The sequence below is a fragment of the Penaeus monodon genome, chromosome 20 (assembly GCF_015228065.2).
Source record: "Penaeus monodon isolate SGIC_2016 chromosome 20, NSTDA_Pmon_1, whole genome shotgun sequence".
NCBI lineage: Eukaryota > Metazoa > Arthropoda > Malacostraca > Decapoda > Penaeidae > Penaeus > Penaeus monodon.
The window spans coordinates 23,103,102-23,103,953 of record NC_051405.1 but is presented as its reverse complement, the minus strand read 5'-3'; the positions used below and the strand labels follow the sequence as shown (position 1 = coordinate 23,103,953).

Below are 852 nucleotides of genomic sequence, written 5' to 3'. Positions count from 1 at the left end.
CACGTAACGAACTAATTCACAAACTCCACCGGTTCCTGTTTCCCTCGCACAACCCTTGGCACCTAATCGAACGGAACAGCACATGCCACCTTCCTTCAACATGATCAACATTTCCTACCTGCCCACGAGGGTCGCGTCAACACCAGAACCATCGCCGTCAACACCACTCCACACCACGAGGGGGTCATGTCTTTTTTTCTAACTCCAGCCTACTCCAAAGCACCACAGAGAAGTGTGTGGTGTCACGTCGAGGGAATGTGTGCGTGTGTGTGTTCGGGCGAGTGGTGACAGCGGAGCATGAGGGCGTGCGTCTTCTCCCGTCACTCTTCCACGGTACACTAGCCATATTGAAGGCGAGCGGTGATGGTGGCAGATACTTCCAGTTTTCAGAAGCGGCTGGATTTTCCTATTTATATTGAACCCTTTGACCTCCTTTTGTTATTTCTAGGCTTCGTCTATTTGAAAAAGGCGGTGGAAAGGGGGAGAGATGATTTATCCATTTCTGAAATGTGAAATGAAATATATGCCCCAAAAAGATGATGCTGCCATACAGATTTTTTTATTGTAGGAAAAATTACCCTACTCCAAGAATAAGAGATAATGCATTACTGCACTATCTATTTTTAAAAAATACGAAAAGATAAAGTAACTGACGAATTCCAGCAGCATCCACAACAGGTGAAATAGTATGCCTTCAAGCAGGTAAATATTTGTCCAATCAGCAAGACGAGAAGGGTGGGGGAGAAGGGGGAGAGGGGGAGGGTTAAAGAAGTCGATGAGGTGGGTTTCGTCTGGGTGGGGGTAGAATCGCTCCTTCTGAAGACCAAGGACATTTTGCTGCTTCCGGGCACA

The 852-nt window shown here is 47.1% G+C and overlaps 1 protein-coding gene across 4 annotated transcripts in view; it reads right to left on the bottom strand.

The window, feature by feature from the left end:
- Positions 1-356, bottom strand: part of LOC119585709 — a 14,935-nt gene extending 14,579 nt beyond the window's left edge. For 2 of the 4 annotated variants that reach the window (XM_037934389.1, XM_037934390.1), the window contains exon 1: positions 119-356. In XM_037934389.1, the coding sequence (XP_037790317.1) occupies positions 119-188 (70 nt within the window). In that variant the 5' untranslated portion in view covers positions 189-356. The remainder of the gene's footprint in view (positions 1-118) is intronic. The other 2 variants (XM_037934393.1, XM_037934394.1) reach the window with 1 other exon arrangement.
- Positions 357-852: the final 496 nt, after the last annotated feature.